General features: G+C 36.6%; 1 protein-coding gene, 1 long non-coding RNA gene and 1 pseudogene across 2 annotated transcripts in view; 2 read left to right on the top strand and 1 right to left on the bottom strand.

The window, feature by feature from the left end:
* Positions 1-1,669, top strand: part of LOC135206544 (lysoplasmalogenase TMEM86A-like) — a 153,668-nt pseudogene extending 151,999 nt beyond the window's left edge.
* A 1,885-nt stretch (positions 1,670-3,554) lies between these two features.
* On the top strand, positions 3,555-5,190 carry LOC135206419 (uncharacterized). The gene is made up of 3 exons (XR_010312736.1): positions 3,555-3,788; positions 4,613-4,782; positions 4,919-5,190. It is a non-coding gene; the product is annotated as an uncharacterized LOC135206419 (long non-coding RNA).
* Positions 5,191-23,062: 17,872 nt separating this feature from the next.
* LOC135206545 (lysoplasmalogenase TMEM86A-like) overlaps positions 23,063-24,529 on the bottom strand; it is a 31,717-nt gene continuing 30,250 nt past the window's right edge. The window contains exon 5 of the mRNA XM_064237896.1: positions 23,063-24,343. Coding sequence (XP_064093966.1) covers positions 24,084-24,343 — 260 coding nt within the window. The 3' untranslated portion in view covers positions 23,063-24,083. The remainder of the gene's footprint in view (positions 24,344-24,529) is intronic.

The raw sequence follows: 24,529 nt of genomic DNA on the forward strand, positions 1-24,529 counted from the left end.
TGGCTGATTACAACTGCAATCTTGAGTAAGATCAATAAACGTTACATACATACGCTAACATTGTTCAAATGAGTGCTGGGAAGGCTGGGGAAAGATGGTGGCCGTCACTGATGAGAACCGTCCATGAAAAACGTAGCCGCCATATTGGATTTCAAAACTGCCTTGAAAACATATTTTACAAAGAGGTCACATGCTTATTTTAGTTCGTATGGGGCTTTCATATATCACAATATGTTGACGAAACTTCAGTCTTTTAAATGGTATGCTTAGAGTTGCAATTGTATTCATGTTTCACCAATTATATATAGAGTGAATAAGACCCGTCTACCGTGATGAGGGTTGGCCTGTTGTGATGTTTCCCCCTATTCACTCGATATTTAGCCTAATTGGTGAAACAAGAATACAATTCCAAAAAGCCCCATACGAACTAAAATAAGCATGCGACGCTTTTCGTAAAATATGTTTTCAAGGCAGTTTTGGAATCCAATATGGCAGCTATCGTGTGGGTAAAATTCCATAGAAAAACCCCAACTGCCATAGTCTAGGCCACCGCGGATAAGTACCCTAGATCTACCGAAATAAATTCCCGAGGTATAAGTAAGCACGGTAGTCATTACTTAAAATTACCAATGAAGTAATGCCTACAACGAGGTGCACTGACGGCACTAGCCCCTACGAGGTGGACTCCAGCCCGACTGGGGCGCCACGTGACCTCGTGTGGGCACCGAGCACAGGCCACCTGCATAGAGCCAATAGGCTACATCATCTATATTAGATACTTAAGAGACATTCTACCAGTATGATTAGGCTGAAGAAAATAGGCCACTTCCAAAAGAGGGGGGGAACCTTTCCTGAAAAGACAAATTTTGGAAGGGAGCGTCGGTGGGCTCTGAGAGGATTCCCCTCCAGCGAAACTTATACTTCCTACCGCTTCAAAATGGGGTTTTTATACTTAATTCCAAACACACCAAATGTTATGATTTGATTGAGTACTCACCCGGAACTTCAAAGGTCCCACTGGGATCATGATTCAAAGCTTCAAATCAGCGAACAGTTCAAAAGTTGAAATCAGCTAGCAGCGGTACTCCCTCAAAGAAAGTTGCTAAAGCAATGATGGCGGTTGGAGAAGTTTGAAGAACAACGGCGGTTGCCGTAACATCAGATCTTTATACGATTATGATGGCAAAAGTTAACCAGTAAATTATATATGTCGAAAAAACGCCAATAAAAATTATTTTACAAACAATTATGAATATTCACTCGATTTACTTCGTATTTTGCCTAAATCGAACAATTAAAAAGCAACCAAGTATAGTTCCTTATATGATAGTAGACCGTTCAAAGTACAACGGATACCGAAAAATGTGGTAGCCTTAGAACTAATTAAAAAGGGTAACACATTTAATATTTACACACCTGTTACCACATTTTCATATATTAAATTCCCCTGTCAATTAAAATTTCATCATGTGACACCCGAAGCCAATTATGCACAACGTCGTGTTCCTCTTCAACTTAAGACGCTTCTTGGATCGCAGATCTAGACTAAATTCAAGGAGGTTCAATTAAATCGCATTTCTTTGCTATCTGCTCTTGAAAAATTGAATTTTACAGTCAAAATGTTTAACAATATCTAATTTGTCTACCAGAGAAACAGTTACAAAGTTAATCAATTTAGCTAATGCTTTTCTCCGGCCAGTTTTCTGTTTGTATCTGAAACTTATAACCAAAGGTATATTGTATTGGAAGACCGTAAGTTCCCCTATACGGTATATATACTAACCTCTTATTAACGTCAATAAGTTTGTCTCAGCAGTACTACTGATCTAGGCAATCTTTTTCCCTTATACTAATACATTTTATGGCCAATTTCTACATTTCTCTACCACACTTCATGCACGAAACATGTTTCTGTTGGATACTGTCAGAGTGGAATTACAAAAATTATGTAATTTGAACTGTAAAAACTAGTTTGCAGTAGGTATGTATATTTACTCGTCTACTACTCAGCTCAGTGGCCTGCTTATACCATTTTATTTTATAGTCTAACGATCGCTCCTCATGTCTACATCATTTTTTATAGTTTGTAATCTTTTAATTGCATTAATAATTGTTATATAACTGTGTTCTGTGAGAAAAAATAATGAATTAATCCTTTAGGGTTATTCATACTCACGCAAAGTTGTGTGAATTCAGAACCATAATTATTATTAGACTAATCGAATTTGCACGAGTTTAACGCAGGTCGCAGGCCACTCAGAGCCTGCACTCAATTAAATAGAATTTGTGATAATCTTCGGCGAATTAGCCTAAGCTGCTTCTTGACCACATCTAAGCCAGCCAGCCTTTGGGTATTTATAATTACATAGAACTACTGCACTGTCCTCTCTTTCTTTGGTTCGTCCTCTACGTGACTCCGGTTATTTTACCCTCCAGAGGAATGGATTTCCATATGTAGGCGAATCCACACTGTGAGAAATAACATCTCCGCTGGCTTATTAGGCCTGTGTCGTCACTCACAGTGCAGTGGCGAGGTAAAAAGTGTAAGTAGTGCCACTATCGGACAGGACAAAGGTTTACTCAATCAACTTAAATTGTTTTACTGTTATGTTGTTGCTGAAGGACATCCTAAAGCCATAGTACTCCTCCCAACATGGACGCTGTGTCAGGGCGTTCCCCAGAGCGCTACACCACAATAGAGTTTAAAAAACAGTAACATAACAGACGTTGAACAAGTAAGACTTCAGTTTCCTTCTGACTGAAACGACGTTCGTCTCGGTTCCTCCCATCTTCGATGTTCATTGTTATGTCTCAAAGAGTTACACTGAGCTGAAGCCGTTTTGAAAGTGACGCAAAATCGGTGACATATTACAGGCTTTTTCATACCGCAATACTTAACGCACAACACACTCTAAACTCAATCGTCTCTTTCATGGGCAGCCACTGAATTCCCTAAGAAAACGGCCTCACTTGTTCTTTCTCTAAGAGATATTCCTTAATAAGTCTAGCAGCTCTATAATAATCCTTTGCATTTTCCTCAGTGATAACTGGGGGGGGGGGGAGTCATAATAAAAGGAATTGCAGTAATCAAGTCTGGCAATAACATAGGTCTGGATGAGCATTTTCAGTGACTCATTGAAGTATTTACTTATAAATTATCGAAGTATTTCCTTATAAATTATAAGCAATGTTCCCTAAATGGAAGGGTCCCGCTGTCTTCCTAACTTTGTTCATTTGTTCATTAAAAAAAAAAAAGATTGTCGTCCACTGTCACACCCAAATCCTTAACAGTTTTGCTTACAGTCACTGAAGTACTACCATTAACCACAAGGCTTTGAATATTACCCAGTCTTCTAAGATCAGCCTTTTTTTTCCGCAACCAGACGCCCAGTCTTACTCTCATTCAACTTTAACATTTCATTTCCCTTCCTCCACAACTTCATATCATTCATCATGCATTCAGTTTTCCTTCTGTGCCAGCAACATCATTAAATGTTCAAAATAAAACTTGAATCATCTGCAAAAAGTTTTAAACTAACGTCAAGATTATACAAGATGTAGTACGACAGTTATACGAAACAAAACTGGGCCCAAAACACTTCCCTGCAAAGACAATACACGCAAGATGGGAAGCTCAAGCCACAGCCGCATCGGCCGCATACAATTTAGTACCTGGCATGAAATGAAGATGGCGGTAGCATTGCACCTGCCTACATCGTCTGTTTGTTTACAAAGACAATCCATCGTCTGGATCTTGTGGGAGCATTCATATGGGAGAGCATAAGTAGGTTAGTTAAGTTAGAGTATTTTACTTTAATTTCAAGTTCACTAACCTTTTAATCTATGATTGAATTTTCCTATATGTATGGATAAAAGCATTCAAAATAAAAAAAAAAATTACATGCAAACCAGCATATCTGCTCCCACAAGATCCATTCTTAAAAGCCGTTTCATCTATGTTTCTGCATTATATGCTCATAATTGTTCAATTTTTAAAATGAAATCTTGTAATTGGTACCAACGCCCCACATAGTATTCCAAAGTAAATTTACCATTTGGTAGCAAATGTACGCAGTAATACAGTAGTAATAAATTGGCAAAACAAGTTGTGAAAACCTATGATATTTGCTTGTACTGTACATTATGCAAAAAATCAAGTCAATTAGAATAATTGTTTCAAATTTTTTTAGGAATGTGCATGCTTCTTGCAGAAATGGCATTTTACTAGAAAATACCAGGCAGAAGTGTTGGTTACATTACCTTCATAAAAGGGTGCCAATTATATATGCATTTTTGAGAACTCCCACAATTGGGCTATGAGATTTTAATAAATTGTTATAAATAGGTTCTGACTTGATCAAGAGCTTAATAAATAATCATAAAATATAATAAACTGTATTCATTCCTCTAGGTTCTTAGATTTTGTCTGACACATATGTATTGTTTTATGTACAGTATATAATATTTTAGGAATAAGTACCTAAATATCAGATATATCATTATTAAGAAATACTGTATATTGTAACTTCCCTTAGACATGGATTTCAACTTCCCTCAAATGACAAATGATGAATTGCCACCCTGCTTCATAATATCGTCTATGTATTTGCAGATGCCTACAGTGGATTAGAGTTGTCAATATTAAATGTCTTCTTGATAAAAGTACAAAACATGTAAACAACTGTTGTAGAGTATGCAGTCTTCACTTTTCCTGCAAGAACTATGTGACTCCGGATTCCTCAAGACTCAATAAAAATGCATGTCCAGATCAAAATCTTGCAGGTGTGGATGAATATGTTATTGCTATAATATAAAGATGATGTTATATACTGTAATTTGTTTTATGATACATTTTTATAGTACAGTATTATGCACTGAAAATGTTAGTTATACTAGTAACTCTTTCCCACTTTCACAGGTAATCCAAATGATACATCTGCAGCACCAGCAATAACATACAACTCTGAGTGCAGTACTGCAACATTTGAAAGCATTTTTGAAAAATCTGGCACAGGTACAGTTCAGTGCACATTTTCATTTTTACTTCATTAATATTGCTTTTAAAGGAGTAAAATGTCAGTAGATTAAAAAAACCTTGAAGTGTTATGCTGTAATTTGATTAGCATATACAATATTACTAGTGCCTGTTCTAAGTGAAAGTGTTTCATGTGATTTTGTTTAATAATTACTCAAGCCCAAAAAAACGAAAATAATTACTGTATACTATATTGGTGAAATAATAAGATATTATGAGAATAAGTTTGTTTCATTCTAACTGCCCTCTCAATTTTAGATAAAGATACTTAGCAATTAATGTTAACTGCCCTCTCAATTTTAGATAAAGATACTTAGCAATTAATGTTACATTAACTGAAGGATTTTATTTAATGATTCAGAAATGCCTAATATATAAGTTATAAGCTATGATAGAGCCCTATAATCATGTTAACAAGCAATATTAATCGATTTAGTATTCAATAATTTATAAAGAGAAGTTTATTGCAGCATATGAATAAATTTTAACATTTAAAAAGGCCGCGCTACGCCACAGCCGAGTTTTATTTGAGGGCATGATCAATAGATGGCGCGCATTCTGACGGGTTGGATGATGTTTTTTTTAATGGTATTAATAGTCAGTTTCCCATCTTTCGTGTATTGTCTTTGCTTCCCTGGGGCACACCGCTTGACAGTAGGTACTACCCTAGTGCTTGAAAAGGACTTTCCCATTTGAACGCGATACGTGTTCTATTCTCAATATAATTTTTTTAAAAAGTCCAACGCTTCTCCATCAATGCCAACAGTTTTCAAATCATCATCCACCAATATGTCATGAACTACTGTGTCAAATGCAGCCCTCCAATCGAGTCATATTAATATACCACACTTTCCTGCATCCATCTTCATCATCAAATCATTCACAACGACAAGCAACAGTTTCTATAATCTTGCATAAAAATGTTAAATTCGAGACCAGTCTGCATAGGAACTTAGACTCTGCCTATCAAGAGCACCAGTTTCACTATAGGTTTCACCTTAACGCCTCTTTTTTCACTCATAGAATGTTTTACTATCAATTGAAAGATCACCAATTTCCGATATAATATCGGCCAAATTAGTAAAATCCGTCTTTTTACATCAGCCACCGGCAATGGGCCATTCTTTTTTTGTAGGATTAGCCAATAGGGATCATAATCACCATGGTATGAAATAAAGATACTACTGTTAAATAAATATAATATGCTCACGTAATTATTGTTCCAGTTAATAATTACATTGAGAACTGAATACTCGTTGAGCACTGCTTCGTAAAATGAACTCGGTAAAAGTGTTCGCGAATTCTCTAACCTATTTCTCTATGACTAAGATTCGTAAAAGTACGAGATTTTGCTATAGTGTACTACACCCAGTACCGTAATTTATAAGAGAATCATGAATCACAAATTATAAAGAATAGATACTTGTCTTGTACCAAGAGGCAAAAGGCTCGATTAGCCAGAAATGGATAGTATGAACACAACAGTATAAAAAAAAAGCTTCGCCTACCCTCTCCCTCCACCCCCCACACTTCCACCACCTTCTCCTCTCCTTACCACTCTTCCCCCCCCCCCACCCCCCCCCCCCGCCGCTCCCCTCTCTCTCTCTCTCTCTCTCTCTCTCTCTCTCTCTCTCTCTCTCTCTCTCTCTCTCTCTGTGTGAATGTTACTTCAGTTTAAGCATATTTTGTACGATTTTTTTTTTATCTATCTAGCTATCTAATCTAATAATAATAATTTACAATGTTGTTTATATCTAACGAATCACCCGGTTGTTACCTGCCAGCAAGGCTGGCATTACGGTACGGCATAGAATTACGCAACGACAATTTTACCAAGTACGGTACGGTACAGTTCAGGTACGGAAAAAAAGTGCAAATTCCGTACCGCACTAACTTACCTTAGGCATGGATATATTACTTTTGGTCTACGTTGAAAACAAGGGAACAATATTAATTAATTATTAATAATAATAACCAGTAATATAGCATTTTTATTACTATTATTCTTAGCATCAGCATCAGCAGAAGCAGTAGTACCTAGTAGTAGCTATTACTATTTTTATCTTAAGGTCAAATTTTTTTTTCTTTAGTGACTATTGACTTGGGTTAGGAGTAAATGATTATAATGATTAGAGTGAGAGATATTTGCATGTATGGTGGAGTAGTAGAACGATAGACACTGTGATTGATGGTAAAGCTACTGTTATACTTGTGTTTGGTTACCTCCTTCGCAATCTTCATTTGGACTCAGGGCATCAAGCCTTATGCTTGCATTACGAAGGTGAAGAAGAGATGGCCGCTTAGGAACATAACTGTCGGCATGGTAGCAGAAATCCGTTTGTCACGCAACTTTTCAACTTTTTATTTTTATTTTTATTTTTTTTTTTTTAGCAAAGAGAGAGCCGCCAATTGCCTACAGCTTGGTTTGAATAGGTAACTGGTTATAGTTGCTCTATGTGTTACAAATAAAAATTGAGCATTTTTACCGGACATTCATTGGAGTTAAAGCCTTGATTATACCGAAAAATTAGAGCAAAATCTCGTACTGATACCAGTCTTCATTACAGTGTTATTGACCAAAAACATGAATGCACTGTCTGTGAAACCCACAGTAAGAGAGCTTTACCAATTACAAATAAACATTACCTTTTATGCAGGTTTGGAGTAATTGTCCTTTATCTTAAATGTTTTTAATTACACGTTTTGAAGTTAACTGTAATTGCTTTTTTTATTTATGCTTAATGGTAATTGTAATTGTAACTGTAACTGAAAAGTTCAAATAATAAAGTACTTTATTTGAAATTGTTATCCTAGAGCAGCCCTCTTACTTTTCGAGAACTCATCTTAACCAAATGCAATAGAGAGATGTTTTGAGTCGCTACCCAATTTACTTATTATATTATTAAGGGGGAATCTTAACAAGCCAGCTACCGATTCTAAAAAAAAAAATTTATTCCATTTATTTCCTTTTTTTTGTGCAAAAAGTTTTGTGAAAATATTTTCCAATTTTTGAGTTTTGTATTTCAGTAGTATTTTCTTATAATTAGCATAATTTTCAACACAATAAACATACTAACAATTTACTTAGGCAAATCATAGGATGTTAACGATAATTTCTGCAGGTATTAAATATTTTAGATGTTTGTTTTGTATTTATACTAAAGGTATTATAAGTTACAACTTACAATTGTTGCAGAAATTGACTGTAAAAGGACACCAAACTCAAGTATAAAGTCTTTGCAACTATCTGCATGCTTTTAAAGGAATTAGGTGTGCGAAATGTAATTGAGTAATAAATTTGATATATGTATTTGTAGCTGTGATTACAATTTTGAAATACTAAAATTGTGAAATTACACTAATGATTGTTGTATTTGATATTGTTCCCCATCTTGTAATGGAAGTTGTAATTGTAATTCGATAACAGGTCAGGTAATTATGATTCTAATTGTAATAGACATAAAGCAAACGTAATTACCCCTAACCTGTTTATATTACATAAGATATGCGACAGTAGATACTTCATACGAAATGGATGAGCATAAAAATAATGGGAACAAAAAAAAAAATTATGTATACATGGGAGAAAACTGATTAGAAATTCAGTGATTTTTCCACTGCACTTCGGCTTCTCTCGGGGCACCTGTGAATTATTCAATCTTTAATAAATCGACTTTATCTTTCTCGGGATCTATGGGGTTCATGTTAAAATTCATACGGCCGGAATAGTCCATTCCTGGACTATTCCGGCCGTATGGGTGGGGCAGCCGTCATGAATGAAAATGACAGGACTAGGTGGAAAGGGAGGAAGAAATCCTGAAGAATTTTAACGTATTTTTCACTGGCGAAACCCTTCAGTCTTGGTGATATCACATATACCATGTAAGGAATTCCAGGCCCACACGTTTACGGTTACAAGCCACTCCTGGCCACTTCGTAAATGTTTCCGCGGTGGTATCTGAAGGAAAACAATCTGAATTTTTTACAATTTACGCGTTGCTTTCCGTAACAGGGAAAATAATGATATATCGTTTGGGGAAATGTAATGCTAATTAACAACCCCTGCATTAAGATAATGTTTATTCATCTATGAGGATTAATACTTATTACAACCTCTTATACACTAAAACAGATCGAAAGCTGCTTAGTGGAATTCACGTTAAGAGAGGAACAGCACCACCTTTAGTAAACAGTGTTTCAAACGGACAATTAACAATTTTTCATTATGAAGACATACAGAATTTTAAACGTTATCAATGACAGTAATGACCTGAGATGTTGCAATGCCAGTAACAGCCAATCAATCAATCAGTCCCAGTAATCGTGTGATTTCATATATCAACTTGTTCAGTGATAACGATATCACTGCTACAGCACCCCTATTACACGCTAAGGAGTTTGTCATCCAATCATGGCTAGACTGAGGTGTTGTATAAATTTTGATAGGTTATCTGTCCTCTGTTAGTAGTATTCGTTATAGTCTCCAAATGAACAGCAACATATAGTTCTCCGGGCGCAGATCGTCGTTCTACGAGAAAGTGGGCTTTCAATACGTGCTATTGCACAGCGTCTCGACGTCTCCCCTACAACAGTAAATAAATGGAAAAGGAGTCACGCTTAGACTGGGAAATTGACCGACTTTGGATAGCATTTATTTATTTCATTTATTTATTAATTTTTTAAACTATAAACCTTATAAACCCGTGAAATTATGAAACCTAAATTATAGTTGCCTTGGTCCTGTTGAACTCTAATAGTGATTCTTTCTCTTTACTTACCAGAATACCAAATAGCGTTCCCATAAGTAAACAGGCTATAATTAATCTTGATTATCTAGGTATCTGCATGTTAATTACGTATTTCAGTTCGAAGACCCCCACCACGAATGGACCACCCGTTAGGATAACGACGACATTCGACGAGCAGCAGAAGATCCTTTTACCAATACTATTGCTGTTTGTGAACGTCTGGCATTAAATGTTTCGGCTATGACGGTGCGAAGACGTCTACATGAGGCAGGAATACCTCATAGAATTCCTGCCAAGAAGGAATTTCTCGCCGAACGGCATCGTGCTGATAGGCTTGCCTTTGTTCAACAGTTTGTGGGGGAGGATATGGAATTTTGGTCTCGAGTCGTATGCAGTGACGGAAGGTCTTTTACTAGCAGAAGTCACGGCAGAATACAAAACTGAAGACCGAGTAATATAAGGTGAGTTTCTATAATCATTAATAACAGTCAGACTATAATAATTATAAGCAAGGGTAATATTGTAATCAAAAGATAATAATTTTGTCAATAACCATGTATTTTCTGCTAATTGAATTATATTGCCACGAGAAGTGTGAAAATAAAAATTCTTCATTGAAAAACCCCCATTAGTTCTACTATGGCCAGCTTTCAGGCATTAAGCAAAAGCATTATTAATGTTATGAATAATCACGTAGGCAAACTTATAATATAGAGTACAGCCTGTTTACTGAATTAAAGAATATCATATCATAACGGACTGTTGCAGATCAAAGTTAATGCTATTATAAGAATTAATCCTTGCAGATGAATAAACATTCTTTACTTATTGCAAGGGTTGTTACTTAGCATTTTATTTCCCCAAACGATATAGCATTATTTTCCCTATTACGAAAAGCAAAGCGTAAATTGTTAAAAATTAGATTTTTTTCCCTTCAGATGCTACAGAAGAAACATTTACGAGGTGACCAGGAATGGGCATGTCACAGTAAACGTGTGGGGCTGTATCTTCTTACATTATATGGATGATATCACCAGGATTGAGTGGAGGCTCACTGGTGAAAAATACATTGAAATTCTTCAGGATTTCAAACTTCTTTCACTTCAACATCGGAATTATTCCTCCCCACCTGCTCCTGTTATTTTCATTCACGACCGCTGCCGCATCCATACGGCCAGAATAGTCCAGGAATGGTTTCAAGGTCGAGAGGATCTGCAATTGCTTGACTGGCCAAGTGAGGATACAGACATGAACCTCACTGAAAATATTTAGGCTAATTTGGTAAAATGTTGGGAGCCTGAGAGGGAGAGGAGACCAGATCAACTTATGAACCTCTGGGAACACAACTGAAGCTCTTCCACAACCGACCACAGATTGTCAGAAACCATGAATCTTGGGGATTGACAATGCGTAATGCTCGTAAAAACATAGAGGAAAAAATTAATATTTTTAGGTTAAGTTGGTGGCCTGAGAAGAAATGAACTTAAGTTGTTGGTCGGTTTTCCTATAAATACTGAATTTACATTGAAATGGCATGGCAATGGGGAATCCTTTATCACCACTACTCTCAAACTTGTACATGGAATTTTTTGAAAAACGCTACTTACCTAATATCATTCATATTCCTGTAAAATGGTATAGTTATGTTGATGATATTTTAGCTGTCCTGCCTGTCGGTATTGATGTAAATGATTTACTCTCTAAATTAAATAACCAGGTACCATCGATTAAGTTTACTCTAGAATTAGAAAAAGACAATTGTCTCCCTTTCTTAGATGTTTTGATACACAGAGAACCATTTCAATGTAAATTCAGTATTTATAGGAAACCGACCAACAACTTAACTTATGTTCATTTCTTCTCAGGCCACCATCTTAACATAAAAATATCAATTTTTTTCCTCTATGTTTTTACGAGCATTACGCATTGTCAGTCCCCAATATTTGGATAAAGAAATTGATTACACAAGAAAAATAGGGAAAGATTTATGCTATCCTTCACATATATTAGATATTTGTTATAATAAAGCCCACAAAAAGTTTTATAGTGTAAGTAACACGCAGAAAGAAAAAAAATTTTAAGAACATTCTCAGTTTGCCTTTTTTAACGGATTTGAAACCATTAAATCATTGTTAAAAGCTTTTAATGTCAACCTTGTTTTCTCATATAATAACACACTAAAAGGAATGTTAATAAAAAATAGCCCCAGAGAAAGCAACAACATAATATATAAAATTCCATGTATGGATTGTCCCTCATTTTATCTCGGACAGTCTAGCAAAGGCCTAGAAGTAAGGCTAAGCCAGCATAAATATTCTGTAAAAACAGGGCAAATATCTAATGCAATATTTATTCATTTAAGTGAAAACAACCACCGAATAAATTGGGTTGGTAGTTCAGTAATTGCAAGGTCAAGAAATGTCTTATCACGAAATCTTTTAGAATCTGCTTTAATACAACTTACTTTTCATTGTAATTTCAATGTTAGTCGTGGCCTTTTTCATTTAGACCCTTGTATTTGTAACATGTTTAAGAATGACCTCAAAGATATAATTACAGACTTAAATAAAAATTAGTTGCCTTGAGTTATCTTCGTTGTAATGTATGTCTAACCGGTATTGAGAAATATGTAATTGTTTGAACATGGTTTGGTTTTGTTTACCAAAGTTCTGAACAGTTGTCACCTAAAATTCTTTAATTGTCTTGTCCTTGTATCTAAGATGTTTATATTAAACTGTTAATCGCACCCATTGTTTATGCTTGTTTGGGAAGGTTGCTCTCTTCCAGGTGTGTCGGATTCTAGGTACTAATCTCTTAATAATTCCTATCTGTCAGTTATACGAATCTTCTTGTTTTGTTTTTTGTCCCATGTATGTCAGTTCTGCTCAGTAAAGGACGTGGAAACGTCGAAAGGTCTCGCAGTTACTCATTCGTTTATTTTTCCTTCGTGGCATATATCTTTATTTATGGATTTATCACGTTCCTAACTTTCGTGATTCAGTTATACATACATACATACATACATATATATATATATATATATATATATACATATACATATATATATATATATATATATATATATATATATATATATATATATATACATATATATATATATAGATATATATATATATATAAAATGTAATATATATATATATATATATATATATATATATATATATATATATATATATATATATATATATATATATATATATATATATATATACACACATATCTATATACATACATATCTATCTATATATATATATATAGATCATATATATATATATATATATATCTATATATATAATAATATATATATATGTATATATATATAATGTATGTATATAGGATATATATATACCTATATATATATATATATATACTATATATATATATATATATATATATATATATATATACCGAAGGGTAAGCCTCAGACGGGATACTTAGTGTTAAGGGTTTAAATGGAAACATCTGTTTCATATTGGCGTTTCTTCAAAGCAACGTTTCAGGGATCAGCCCCATTTTCAAGTTGAAAATTACAATAATAAAATAAAATCAAAATAATTACTCATCTAAAAAACACACAATTACAATATATAAAGCAAATTAAAAGAACCCCAACAAAATTCAAGTACCATTTCCAGTAGAGGAAGAAAGAAGAGTGACTAAAAAACAAAAACAAAAAACGAAGGCATCTCTGTTGTTTACGCCAGGTACAGAGGGGTGTAGGCAGTTTGGTTGTTCAGTTTCGGAACAATCGCTCTTATAAAGAGCGATTCGAAGACTGCTAGCTGCTGCGGAGAAGACACTTTTGTAAGGATCCTAAAGTTTTTATATTCAGTATTGACTCCGCATTTCTTGTGTGGTTATGGATGCTGGAAAATTCAACATCTTTAGGGATCATTATTTAGCTAATGTAGACTACAAGGAGCATATAGAGGCTGTAAGCGAGGTTTTGGGCAAATTTGGGGATATTGTGGGTTTAAAAGCGGATAAGTTAGGACTGGCTAAGTGTTAGAACATAAGGTGAATCTAGAAGGGACAAAACCCTACAAGACTGGATTTCAAAAGCTTTGAGCAATCAACTAGCTTTCAACGGAACAGCTTGTCTAGTAGCCCTGCATAAGCTGAACAGTCATTGGTTCCTTATTTCTTCAACAACACATGAGAGAATAGATAGATGCCATTTCCATTGTTCTATCCCAGACAGAAAGGGGGGGAGTCATTTACACATCCTACTTTCTGAACCATGACCTTCACATGTGGGTTATTGAAATCTAGTCTACTGCGAAGATTATTTGACTGCCTAACATTTTGCTAAATGCCTAGAGCAAATGGTATGGACTTCATCCATCCAACATACCAGTCTGTATGAACAATGTGGTTAGATTACCTCCATACTGAGAGCTCAGTTGAAATCTGTTGAAACAGCTTTACATTATATGTATTAACTCTCGAGGTCAGGTGCCTTGCTATTTCAATATTTGGCATACAAGGCAACATTGGCAGATTCCTTGCCTTATGGTTTTGAAATTGATTCTAATATAGAGATTGTAATTCCATTCTCCAATCTTTTACACTCCAAACCCACCTCCTGCAAGGTTTCCTACTACCTGGTCACCAAGTAAGCATCTTAGACTCCTGGCATTCCCTAAATTCTTGGGCCCAATACAACAACTCATATGCTCCAAAAGGCACTTGGATTAGCATACTGGTCTTCTTTAGACAAAGGCAACATATCACCACTCATAACTTAGTTGTGATTTTCTGTTTCCTGGTCAAGAATGAGGATCATTTTAAAAGGAAAATCCCCTTTCTGATAAAGGAACGCTGCATTTCACGCAAAATATTATGTACGGTTCTAGCAATTAAAGTTTACCTAGATGTCACGGTGAACATCCCACATGGTCCTATTTTCCTACACCCTAGCACAAACAAAACCACTTAACCCATATTGGATGGGTCAAAAAATCAATATGCAGTTCCCCAAGCCTGGTAAAATGATATTGTTATGACACAATAAAGTTTTATACATACTTACTTGGCAGATATATACATAGCTATTACTCCGTCGTCCCCGACAGAAATTCGAATTTCGCGGCACACGCGGCAGGTAGGTCAGGTGATCTACCCCCCCGCCGCTGGGTGGCGGGAATAGGAACCATACCCGTTTTCTAATTCATATTTTTTCTTTCAGCTGTCTCCTGAGGGGAGGCTGGGTGGGCCATTTAATTGTAGATATCTGCCAGGTAAGTATGTATAAAACTTTATTGTATCATAACAATATCATTTTTATACATTCAACTTACCTGTCAGATATATACATAGCTGATTCACACCATTGGTAAACAACATACGTCGTAGGTAATAAATAAATAAAACCTTGGTTCCTTTGTGTTTAGACGAAGGGTCGACTTCCTAGCTATTGCTAGTAGTCTGCTTCGTCTCAAGAGCCTCAGCGAGGATGTGACCTATGGCTAAGAGTTCTTGTAGATCTGTCAATGGGGTCTTATCCACTTACTTGACAGAATCTAGTGGTCATTTGTCAATGGGGTCTTATCCACTTACATGGCAATACACCAATGCCTATTGGCATAATTTAAGGAGCACAACACCGATCCCGATCACCTGATCCTAACACGAGGGGTTTGTGCTTAATTTGAAAAGAGCTATCCCAAAAACCCTTTCACAAACCCAGAAAATAATACACTTATGTTAAAATAAAAAAATTTTTTAATTCACTGTAAGGATCAGTTCGGCTCCCTATCCCAGCAACGCATCCGTGGACACGTATAACAAAGAGAAAAGGATCTCTCATAGGCCCACTTGATCTCCTTCGTGCAAAGAGAAGTCAACACAGAGTTGCATCTCCCGTTATTACAGCTAATATGTCTCTCACGACATATTCTTATGGAAAGAACAAGAATTGTTAAAAGCTCGCACTTCAAGCACTTTTAATTCTTAGCTGTTTGAAGGAATCATCAAGTTACTCAAGAAGTGCTTTAGAGATTCCACAGTTCCAAAGAAGACCAGGGCTTTCTTTGAAATAGATCTCTTCTGGATGAAGCCCAGAGCCTGGCTTGCGCCTGGCTGGCACTTCGCGCCTGCCTGGCGCCTCGCGCCTGCCTGGCGCCTCGCCCCTGGCTGGCGCCTCGCGCCTGGCTGGCGTCTCGCGCCGCCCTGGCGTCTCGCGCCTGGCTGGCGCCTCACTCGCGCCTGGCTGGCGCCACTTCACTCGTCGCCTCCTGGCTGGCGCTTCGCTTGCCTGCGCCTGGCTGACTTCTCCCCACTTGCTGGAGATTCGAGCTTGTTAAGAGTCTCGATGAAAACTGGCGATGTCCACCTCGGACACTTTATTTGCCTGATTATTCGCCTCTAGCGCATCTGCGCCAGATTGGAGGCTACTCCTTCTCCTAATCAGACAATGACAGTGTTTATTTGGACTGTCTTGCTCTGGCGTCTTTACGCCTGTTTGGCATTTGGCGCCTGATTGGCGCTACATTGTCCGAAAGTCTGAACATCCACAATCGTTTATCAGGAGAATGGAAGGGTGGAAAGAAATTCTTTCACTTTGAGCTTATGGCATCTGCAACAAGGGGAGGTAATTTTAGTCAGCTACATCCAGTAGACGATAGGAAATCTAATAGTCCGAGAGACCAGTCTTCCTCCGAAGAGGATCATACTTGATACTTCCGGGTTATTGCTAACGAGCCAACTTCTTCTACATGTTGATGAGTTTCTCACGTTGCAAAATCTTCCCTATCCTTGCACGAAGGCAGGGAAAGAGCCTGGAAGTCTAAGGAGACTCTGAGCTGAAATTGGGAGGATTCCTGATTTCTAGCTCTTTAAATATATCTCTTCGAACCTTCTGGGAAGTAGTTTTGAGCCCTCATCGTATTCCAAAGACTCTGTCAGCAAACGTTTAAACCTTATCTTCTTTTGTAGATGACAACGTAAATACATTGCCTGGACAACGAATCCTTTATCTGAAAGCGTTGATCCAGGAATAAAAGGTTTTAGTTCTTTTGCCAAACATACCATGCTGGCAGGAACCCATTGCCGAGTCTTTCTAGAATTTGATTCCAGATACCAAGCCCAAAATTTCACTCGTCCTTTTGGTCGTTTAGTACCAAGAGAAACATTGATGAGGAGCAGTTCCATCTTGTCAGAACACGGAATCTGAGACCCAAATAGGATCCCATTGTAATTATAAGATCTCCTAGTCTTGTCGTATAGAGGTATGTATAAGATCCCGAAGATCTTAATGCTCTGCTATTTCCAATTCCCTTTATAGAGACAGAGTATAGCCTTTTACTGCATTCTTTGATAGCAGATATATACAAAGGTGATTCTTCCCTCTGAAAGGGAAGAAAAAACCGCTATGTGGTTCACAGAGGTATCGAAAGAGGACAGTTTCCTCATTCCCTCTAGCACGATCTGCAGTAATTATATATCTTATCCATGACTACTATCATTTACCTTGAAACATCCTCTCCTTCATGTCCACTTCTGGTCAGTCTGCACTCAGACAGACTCAGAGTGGAGAGGTTGTTAAGGTCCATTTAAAATAGATGCTGAAAGAATATTCAGACTGTCTTGGAAAAGACTTCCAAAACCTGCTGTGAGAAGAACGTGACCTCTGTGAATCCAACCTCTCTAAGTCTAAAAGGAGGCATAACGTATTATCCTCTCTTTCTTTGACGCCCTTTGTCTTACATTCTGTAAAGAGTTTATATTTTAGGGGAAAAAGACTAAATTTTATTCCCCTTTCTATAAAATAAAGATGGCGTATATTGCTACCTCTCTCTTATATTCTTTCTTCCCGTCCTCGTGCCTGGGCAACGAGAGAATGGAAAATTCTATCATCGTTACTCTGCAAAACAACTAATTATTATTATCCTATTCTCCTAATAAATGATCCAGGATCGAGGAGAATCATTCAAGATTCCTATCCTAGGACATCAGGACGTAATGTACGGTTTAAATACTTGAAAGAACCTCTCACCCAATACTGAGAGCTCCTATGAGTCTTTTCCAGTACCAAAATATTACAAGGTCTCCCTTGTTATATGTTTACATAGGAGTAGGATAATATAACATCCTGTTAATAACCAAGAAAGGGGAGAAAGAGGAGCTGCATGGTTCAAGGGACTAGCCGAAACGTGCAATAAAAAAGGGGTTGCCAAGGTCTTTCTAAAACCTGCACCCAGATTAACTTATGAGTCCAATATATTTTCTATCACTTGTCTCATAAGGTTGAGGAAAACGAGAGACCTCTAAAGATATCGGTTCTCTTCACCATGTAAAGGTCTATAAAGCAGAAGAACCCACTTATCCTGACACGTACTACGTTCGCCTGTGCGGTATCTAGAATAATTGTCAGTAGAGGGTTGATCTGGCAAAGAAAGCTCCCAAAACAACTCCTCTTGCCAGGAAAGAAGTCGCTCACGCGACCACTATATTACCTGACATGAGAAGTCTGTTCTTGTTAGAGACTTCCGCAATTTCAGTTAATCCTGACAAGGGCCACGGCCGCCTGTGCGACAACTTGTGTCCCTGTCAGAAAAAAACTGATCTTGTGTCAGTTCTTAAAGAGGAAACTCTTGGAAAGTCTATCTTCAAATACTGAGAAATTGGAGATCCTGATGTCTTGCGCCTGGTTGGCGCCTCGCTCCTGGGAGGCGTCACGCTTCTGGCTGGCGTCTCGCGCCTCGCAGCGTCCTCGCGCTTGCCTGGCACCTCGCTCCTGGGAGGCGTCACGCTTCTGGCTGGCGCCTATCGCCTGGTTAAAGCCTGGCTGGAGCCTTTATGGCCCATTACTTGCAACCATGGTCAGGAAATCTCGTTATCAAAATAAGAAGAGGTGCTGTAAGAATCCTATAATTCTACAGTACTTCCATAGTTGGATGTTTCTTCTCAATTTTCCTCTAATTCGAGTATATCGGAAGGGGAATTATTCTTTCCTCGGTTAATTCTTCCGTATCCCCCCCCCTTTTTTCCTGAACGAGAAGGACTACTCCAGTGCGAGGGACTGAGTAACTTCCCAGCTCTATGTAGGAAAGCATAATTTGCTCTAAGGTATATCCATTAACTAATTATTTTCTGGTTGGAGCCAGGCGTCTGGCTGGCGCTTATGATTCCTTATGGCATGGTTCGAGGAAAAGGAAGCAGTCTACAGGAAGACTGTTCGTCTTCTACCTTGCTAAGAGATCTACGAAGAAGACTTCTCGCAGGTTCTCACAACTCTTTGCAATAAAAGTTAGACATACTTTAACAGTTATTATCGTCGATCGAGGTACTCACGGACTCGCAAATTCTTGCATTGCTTTTATTTAATAACTCACTCAAACGAGAAATATTTTGGATGGTGCTCTTGGCTTATTGCACCAGGCTGGCGCTTCTGGCGCAACTTGCGCCAGGCTGGCGCCTCCTACTAATTATCTTTATGTTATGTGTCAGAACATCTGTGTCTATATGGTACCCGACATCCTTTCATATGTTAATTCCGTTCTTATTATGAAAAACTTTTATATACGTAGTATAATCCATTTAGGGAAACCATTTCCCACTAAAAGAATGTTTCCCATCTGACTCATACAACTTCTGTGCAATATCCTATTCTAAATACGGTTGTGTCCTTTCTCGAAAGACTTAACCATACCGTAGTCTTAAAGTGAATCTCTATTACATCTCTCTTCTCACTAAGTATGTACTCTAATAAGCCATGCTTTCGTAAGTATGAGCGCATTAAATAATATAAAGTTCTGCTGCATTAGAATCCTTTAATCGTGTTACCTACGGTAAATAGCATTGAAAGGTTGTAATATCTTTCTTATTGAAAGCTTCCTAACAAAAGGCAGACAATATTTTATTTATGATAGCTTCAGTATTCCCTCAATCCGAGGCTAAGACCACGATTGTAGGGAAGAGATACGGTTAGTTATCCCATTCCGCAGGAGAGAGAGCTGTAAACGACCGCTCACGACTGAGAACAAGATGGTACTGCGTTGGTCTCAAATCTCAAAGCGAAAGCAGTCTTCGAAAGCCGTCTGGCCTTCCCTTTCCAGAGTTGCCAGTTACTCCATTAAATAAAGGAACTTATAAAATTATTATCGAACTTCAGGAAGATTTTATATAAGCATAATTAAGCGAACGAGACTTCGACAAGTCTAGAAACTAAATAGGTGCTTTAACACTCAACGAGATCCATATAATTCATTCGATTGACAAATAATCTAAATCGTTCTCATCACATAGATCTATATCTAAAATTGCACCGATGGGGAATTTTATGTTGAAATAACAATTTCATACCCCCATGGGATAGCGCTCTCGTCTAGTTGCGAAAAAATGTTCGAACAATGACTTTATCACAAATGTTATCAAATGATCTGTAATATTAGAAGGCGCTAAATCGTCGCCTGATTACGAAAGGTGGATCGATTAATGTCATTCCCATTTTGAATAATTCTACCAGAAGGCATTAGACGAGGATCTTCGTCAATTTCATTCATTCGAAGTTCTCCTATCCATCGTGGAACAGTAGGCATAAAAAGGGAGAAACACTGTTTTAGGATGCCTTTCCAATGGCTATCCCTGGCAGTCTGGGATGCTCGACAGAACCTGCCGAGGGGACGCCTGACCGGTGAGGATTCTCTGAAACCTCCTTATGGTTTTCGACATTCCTTCTCCTCTGGGCTTGTGAGCTTGGAAGAGGTCTAGACCTGAGAGCGAGACAGAGCCGATCAGACGCACCCTCCATTGTAATGGGGGAACACTAGATTCACTTCTTACGTTCTAAGAGTTCGCATTTGAACTATATCCAAAGTCTACAATTTGCAAATATGATATTGTAGATTCTGCGGAGTAAGAAGGTGATGAGGATGCAACAACTACTAGTACTGTTACTACTATAATTGCTCGTTAACACAAGAGCTAATAAAGCTTCTAAAGGATAGTTACTTTTCTGACTTCCCCAACTAGGAAGAAAGATATACATTTCCTCAATCAAACTCTAACACTTATTTGTATTAATGAATAAATATAAGTAATTCCCTTTCATGAAAGTATAAGTAAATTCACTTCGTGAAAAGTGCATGAGTGTCTACCGAAAACTTCGGTAGTTACACGTCACTAATCTTCAAAATTTTTGAAGTTAATTTTATCAACAAAAAATTACTAAAAGTTAACAAAAGCGTATGCCGAACCAAAGATCCATTACTTCCCTGTAAAAGTTAGCCCAGACGATCAATGGCGATGAAACACGAAAATCCATCAGGAGGAACTGCAAACGTTGTTTACATTCCAAGCGACAGAAAAAATATGAATTAGAAAACGGGTATGGTTCCTATTCCCGCCACCCAGCGGCAGGGGGGTAGATCACCTGACCTACCTGCCGCGTGTGCCGCGAAATTCTAATTTCTGTCGGGGACAACAGAGTAATAGCTATGTATATATCTGACAGGTAAGTTGAATGTATAAAACTTTAAAGTCAGCCAAAAAAAAAATAAATAAATAAATCAATGGAAAGAAGATATGCAAATGAAAGGTGAAAGAAAAAAAAAATTCTTAAAAATTTGTCCTATCTTCTACAGGAAGTTGAAAATGGCTATTTACAACTCCTTATGTGGCCTCTTTTACAAGACAAATTGTAAATTTTACGAACTTATATATGCTTTTTCTAATAAATTATTTTACTTTTATTTTGTAAAATCATAATTGTAGCTCCCACAATATCAACACCAATAAGACATAAAATCAGTAACAAATTCTTAGCATATTTGCTGAAAAACATTTAAGTAAATTTACCGCGAACGAAGATTCAGTAACTTTTTTATTTGTACATGTTTTTTCTGATATTTCTTTGCAAAATTACATTTACAACTGACATACTATCGTAAAAGACAAGAACAACAAAGACCAACAGCAAACCCCTTGGTATATTTATGAGCAGATTTACAAAAAGACGTCTTGTGAGAAAGACATGATTTTAGCCAGTGTAAAAGTTGCCATTAGGGAATTTATGGGCTATAGAAGTATTGGCACCTCTCTAACGCCCAATTCTTTCCAAATTGATGGCCTTAATATTGCTTCTCTACAACATCAATCCATCCACCACCCCAAACCTGTTATACTACTCCTGAGAAGCTATCCGTCCATTAAGGGCTAATATTCTATCACTGTGCTAACAAGCACTTTGTAAGCAGAGACTTCAGCAACTGCCAAAAATAGATTTTTCCTATGTTAACACGTGTTTATCACTAACAAATAAACATCAGACCACTCCAAGAGTTGCACATCAGTGATAAAAACTTTTCTGTAAAATGTAGCATTAAGATACGTAGGCCTAACATGATATATCAGTACTGATAAGAGAGAAATGTGAAATAAAACAATTCTATAAAGATGATCAATTAGCACGTAAAATTTTGGCTTTTATTTACAACACATGAAATGCACCAAGACCTGTGGAAACTCATATGCATCACAAAGTCATAGTTTTTAACATATGATAGGGTACAACACATCATATCAGTAACAAGTAAGATATAAAGTACTGTGCTTGATGAAAAAGTATCAGTATTGCCAGAAAGAAAGTAAATAGTTAACAACACAGCAGAGGGATTGCATTGCTTCACCTCTCTCATGGACTTATTTTTATGTGCCTTGAAAGTGGGGTAAATAGAAGAAACATTCCATAAATCAGTTTTTTTAAGGCAAAAAGTCAAATAAAAATCAAACCAAATTTCCTGGCCTCTCATTCCACCTCTTCTACTGCATGACCCTTCACATTATCTCCTCCTCGTAGGAAATATACTGACAAGAGACCTTGATGATCCACCTCCACTTACAGAATAATGGTAATAACATTGTAGTTATAAACATTTGTGTTGTGTGTACAAGTAAGTACGTATGTTTGTAAGTGTTTTAACTGTACAACATGAGTTGCATCAGCGTGCAAGTTGCATAGTTGCACCATCACCTTTCAGTGCTGCTGAGTCATTGTGTGAGAGGCTCAAATGGAAGTAGATACATATTAGCATATCCTTACAAATGTTTAAGATGGGTGGAATTTTTAAAATTAGTGTCAAGACTTAAGGTTTGGGGGATCTAGAATTATACAGTATAAGAATTTTTAATTTCTGAGGGAGTGCTGGCTCCCTAGTGCGCATTTCAAGGAACAAGTGTACTATTCCCAAAGATCTTGACTTCATAAGATCTGAAGGTCTGAACATACAAGTCTTTAAATTTATAAATAAAAAAAGGCTGAGATAAAGAGATTTAATTTAAGAAGCAAAACTTCTAACAAAAAATATAATTTGTTACAAGTACTGTAATCTTAATTAAAGTATTTTATTAAACATTAATGATAAAATGTACCTATATAAATATAAATACTTGGACAATATACAAACATTTTTAGGTAATAAAAGTTGTGACATTATAACAAAACATCACAGGTCCCAGTCCTGGAAAGACTGATACAGTGTGACTAGCAAACAACTCGTGAAAAATACCCCTTCATAAGAGAAACCTGAACCATTTCAATCTTTGTCTCTCACAAAGCAAACTCTTCTGCTATTTATGAATGAAAATATACTATATTACTTTTACATTGATTTTATAAATACAGTTCACTGGTAGATACAAAAAAATAGTGATTTTTTATATAGACTTTCAATCTCAAACTAATTTCTGGGTTATATTAAATAAAAGTGTATTATTACTTGAATCTAATTTCATATTACAAATAACTTCATTGAAGATTACCAAGGCAAAATAGTGTTATCTTACTACATCAAAGGCTAGCCAATTATAAAACATCGTATATGTACATAGATCAGGATCTTTTAAAGACATAGGCAAGCCTATTATAAAACTATGTATAAGACTGGATCCTTAAATAATCAGCCAGAGGCCACCCTTGATTAGTCTGGAGATTTGAGGGTTTACTATATATACTCATATGTGTTATATATACATATGTATAAAATCTGGTTTACCATATGTGTATGTAAAATCAGTTTTTGCTAAGTGTCTCTCTCACTTAAAAATGCCAAGCTGAAGAAGCACTTTACAAAAAGGGTGAAAGCTCCTAATATAATACTTGCATCTACACATTACATGTAAGAGCACATTTTTGAATAAATATTAATTTTCATGGCTAATAATACAAATGATGGTAGATAAAATGACAATTTTAATAATAACCTACTTACAGTATCTACAATAACATTCTAAAATTACAGAGTATCAAATACTTTGGAAGAACGACTTGAAAATGGCATTTATTGTGGTTTATTAGATATGACTCCCTGTCGATAAACCAGTTTTCGACTAGATTCCCAGATGGAAGCGTTTGGTTTTTGTGAAATAACTGCTTGCTCAACCAGAAGATCCTCCTCATTGTCACTGTTTGCACTTTGACAAACTGGTACTGAAAACTTGTTCTCTCTCAGTGAGTCTAAGTAGCTTGCTTTGCTGTCCACAACACTGAGAGAAATTCCAAGCTGAGCAGCATAATAGGTAACCATTATAAGAGCCTGGAAGAAAAGGGCCATGTCACTGAATACATACACACTAAAATGAAATGCAGACAAAAATGAAACTGTGAAAACTGATATTATAAAATACAACATTATAAAAGAAAGATGCATAGGATTCTAAAATTAATAAAAAAAAAAAGAAAGTTGAAACACTGCACAAAATTACCTGTGAATGTGGCACACGACCA

Source organism: Macrobrachium nipponense, chromosome 31 (assembly GCF_015104395.2).
Source record: "Macrobrachium nipponense isolate FS-2020 chromosome 31, ASM1510439v2, whole genome shotgun sequence".
NCBI classification, from domain to species: Eukaryota; Metazoa; Arthropoda; class Malacostraca; order Decapoda; family Palaemonidae; genus Macrobrachium; species Macrobrachium nipponense.